General features: G+C 44.6%; 1 protein-coding gene across 1 annotated transcript; it reads right to left on the bottom strand.

Moving 5' to 3' along the window:
- Nucleotides 1-249: 249 nt before the first annotated feature.
- On the bottom strand, nucleotides 250-2,725 carry LOC104298317 (toll-like receptor 2 type-2). Its single transcript, XM_009898379.2, has one exon. The coding sequence runs from the start codon at nucleotides 2,723-2,725 to the stop codon at nucleotides 374-376; it is 2,352 nt and encodes a 783-aa protein (XP_009896681.2). The 3' UTR covers nucleotides 250-373.
- Nucleotides 2,726-2,937: the final 212 nt, after the last annotated feature.

The raw sequence follows: 2,937 nt of genomic DNA, 5'->3' as shown, positions 1-2,937 counted from the left end.
AACATCTTCACACAGAATTTATTGCAGAGCACACTGTTTCATGAGACATCATTTTGGTCAGCTGGGATCAGCTTTCCCAGCAGAGTACCCTCCCAAATGATCATGAATCCCCAGCGTACTCAATGACAGGACAGTATGAGAAACAGAAAAGACCTTGATACTGTTATTGTTTAGCAATAATTAAACATCCTTGTGTTATCAAAACTGTTTTGGTCAAAAATCCAAACCACAACACTATAGCAGCAACTAGGAAGAAAATTAATGCTATTCCAGCTCAAATCAGAGCAATTCATGATCACAGCTACAAAAAGAAAGTAATCTCACAGCAAGTAATAGAATTTACAGTGGCTTAGTTCTCTGTTCTTGAGCTTCTCTAGGATTTTAGAGCTTCTTTCAAGTTTTCCCAAAACATCTCCTGCTTCTCTTCTTCAAGAGGCCACTCCAGGTAGGTCTTGGTGTTCATGATCTTCCGCAGCTTGCAGAACCTCTTGGGAATGGCTTTGCTCTGGATGGGCTCCAGCAGGACGAGAATCGCTGCATCGTTGTTCTCGTCAAAGAGGCGGAAGTGCGAGAAGTCCAGCTCGTATTTGCACCACTCGCTCTGCACAAAGTGCTCGGACAGCACAAAGAGTGTCTTGTGGCTCTTCTCTATGGAGTCAATGATGTTGTCCACAATCCATTTCCCGGGCACAAAGTCTCGCTTATGGAGGCAGAGCCGAAAGGGAGGGCAGGCCTGCTCCAGCTCCCGCACCATTATGTTTTCCACCCAGTCAGAGTCATTCTCACTGTAGGAGACAAAAGCGTCGTAGCAGATGTCCTTGGCGGGGGCTCGCTTGGGCTTCCGCTTGGCTTGGAGCCATGCCCAGGTCATTCTCAGGTACCAGAATGCGTGGTACTTGTAGCTGAGGGCCACCAGGATGAGGATGACCAGGAACACCAGGACACAGATCAGCAACACCACAAGGGACCTGTGGCACTCCATCAGGGAGAGGTGCACTGCCCCAACCTGTGCCCCTCTCACAGACAGGGGAGAGTCACAGATGTACCTGTCTGGCCACCCCACCAGCACCTGGGCTATCCTAGCCTCGTGCTGGATGAAAGCAAGGAATTCACAGGAGCAGATGAAGTTGTTGTCGCTGGCATCCAGCAGCTCCATTTTCTTGAAGGACTCAAACTCTTCTCTGGAGAAACTGTTGAGTTTGTTTCTTCTGACTGACATGGCCACTAAGTTGGGAATGGGTGCGGCACCAGGTAAGGTCTTCAGCTGGTTTTTAGCAAGGTACAGCTCTTTGAGAAATGGGAGCTGCAGCCCAAACTCCCTCAGGTTGTTAGCACTGACATCCAAAACTTCCAATGACGAGGGAATGCAGGTTGTTAGTTTAGGAATTTGAGTGCTGGAGAGGTTTAAATATTTCAGGGTTCTGGGCCATTCACACACATCTGGAATCTCACCAAAATTATTTTGACTAATGTCTAAGAGAATTAGTTTTCTTAGATGAGATAAACTTTTACCTGTCATTTCTAAGTCACTCAGTGAATTCTGACTTAAATTTAAAGTTTGTAGTGAGGGCCAACCACCCTGACAGGCTGAATGTTCCAAACTCTGGTCTCCAACTAAATTTGCACTAAGGTCAAGGTACTCTAATGACCGAAGATTTTTTGAAAGACTACATGGTACTAAAAAGACCTTGGTGTTTTCAACTGTGACTTTGGTAAGAAGAGATACTAGATCTTTCATAGTGTGAAGATCTGTAAACAAATAAAATTCTTCTATAGATAAATTCTTTATGGTCAGAATTCCAAGAGTCTTTGATTGGTTTGCTTGAATTTCCATTTCCCAGTGTCCAGTTCCTAAGAGACTGCAGTCGATCAACTCCACCTCCACTAATTTTGGCATGTCTTCTAAAATGCTGACAATCTCAGGCACAGTATCATCTGTTAAAAAGGTCTCTTTAAAAGAAATTTTCTTTGCAAAAGAAGAAGACATGACTCTCAGTAGCTGCATTTCAGCAGGTACACTGAATGCTATTTTCCTCACCTCTAACCAAGTGACAGAGTGCACAAGGTCACTGACAATTGCTGAAAAAATGTTAACACTACTTACATTTATGATCATGTGATTTATCTTCTTAATTGATGTCAAACTTCCTGGCTCATACTGCGTGAGGTTGGCACCATCAATCCACAACTTGTCAAGAAGCTCAATGCCCTCAAAGTTCCCTTGCCTTATCGTGGAGAACCATGGGTTGCCCAGGCGGAGAGAGCTCAGATTCCTCAGGCTAGAAAAGGGGGAGATTTCCCCCAGGTCTCTGTAGGAGTTCCCTTGAAGGTGGAGGTGCTGGAGTGAAAAAAGGTGCTCAAACCACACAGGGGACAAGTGAGCCAAACTGTTATTTGATAAGTCCAAGAGCTCCAGTTTCCCAAGGGAGAGAAATGAGTCCTCATCTATCAAGCTGATTTTGTTGGACTGCAGCAGCAGGGCTCTCAGGTTCACAGCCTGCTGCAGATCCTCAGATCGGATGTGTGTTATCCTGTTGTGGGCCAGGTTTAACACTGTGATTTTGCCTGTTAGCCCCTGGGGAATGAAGTCCAAGCCCATGGAAGAACAGTTGCAAAGCTGAGTGGCATCACACAAAGGACAAGCCTGCTTCGGCACTTGCTCCTCAGAGAGGTTTGTAGCTAGGACTACGTAGATGGCACATATTCGCCACATGCATGCAGTCATTATTGTGCCTAAGATATGAAATACAATCAGAGCAAACATAAGATGAATAGTCAGTTTTCAAAAGGATACATCTAAAACATAACCTTACTGTGCTGTCTTGTTGAAGGCACTGCAAATATATTTGGTTTTAAGTCTCGTCAGAGATGAGTCAGGTTAGTTACAAAAAAATGACCCAAATACTGAAGAATAATTTCTTAAATATGACTCACATT

This window comes from Dryobates pubescens, chromosome 1 (assembly GCF_014839835.1).
Source record: "Dryobates pubescens isolate bDryPub1 chromosome 1, bDryPub1.pri, whole genome shotgun sequence".
NCBI lineage: Eukaryota > Metazoa > Chordata > Aves > Piciformes > Picidae > Dryobates > Dryobates pubescens.
The sequence above is the reverse complement of the archived record's forward strand: the minus strand, read 5'-3'. Positions and strand labels throughout refer to the sequence as shown.

Excerpts from the sequence above, each read along its gene's own strand:
- LOC104298317 (XM_009898379.2), bottom strand. The coding sequence starts at position 2,725 with ATGACTGCATGCATGTGGCGAATATGTGCCATCTACGTAGTCCTAGCT.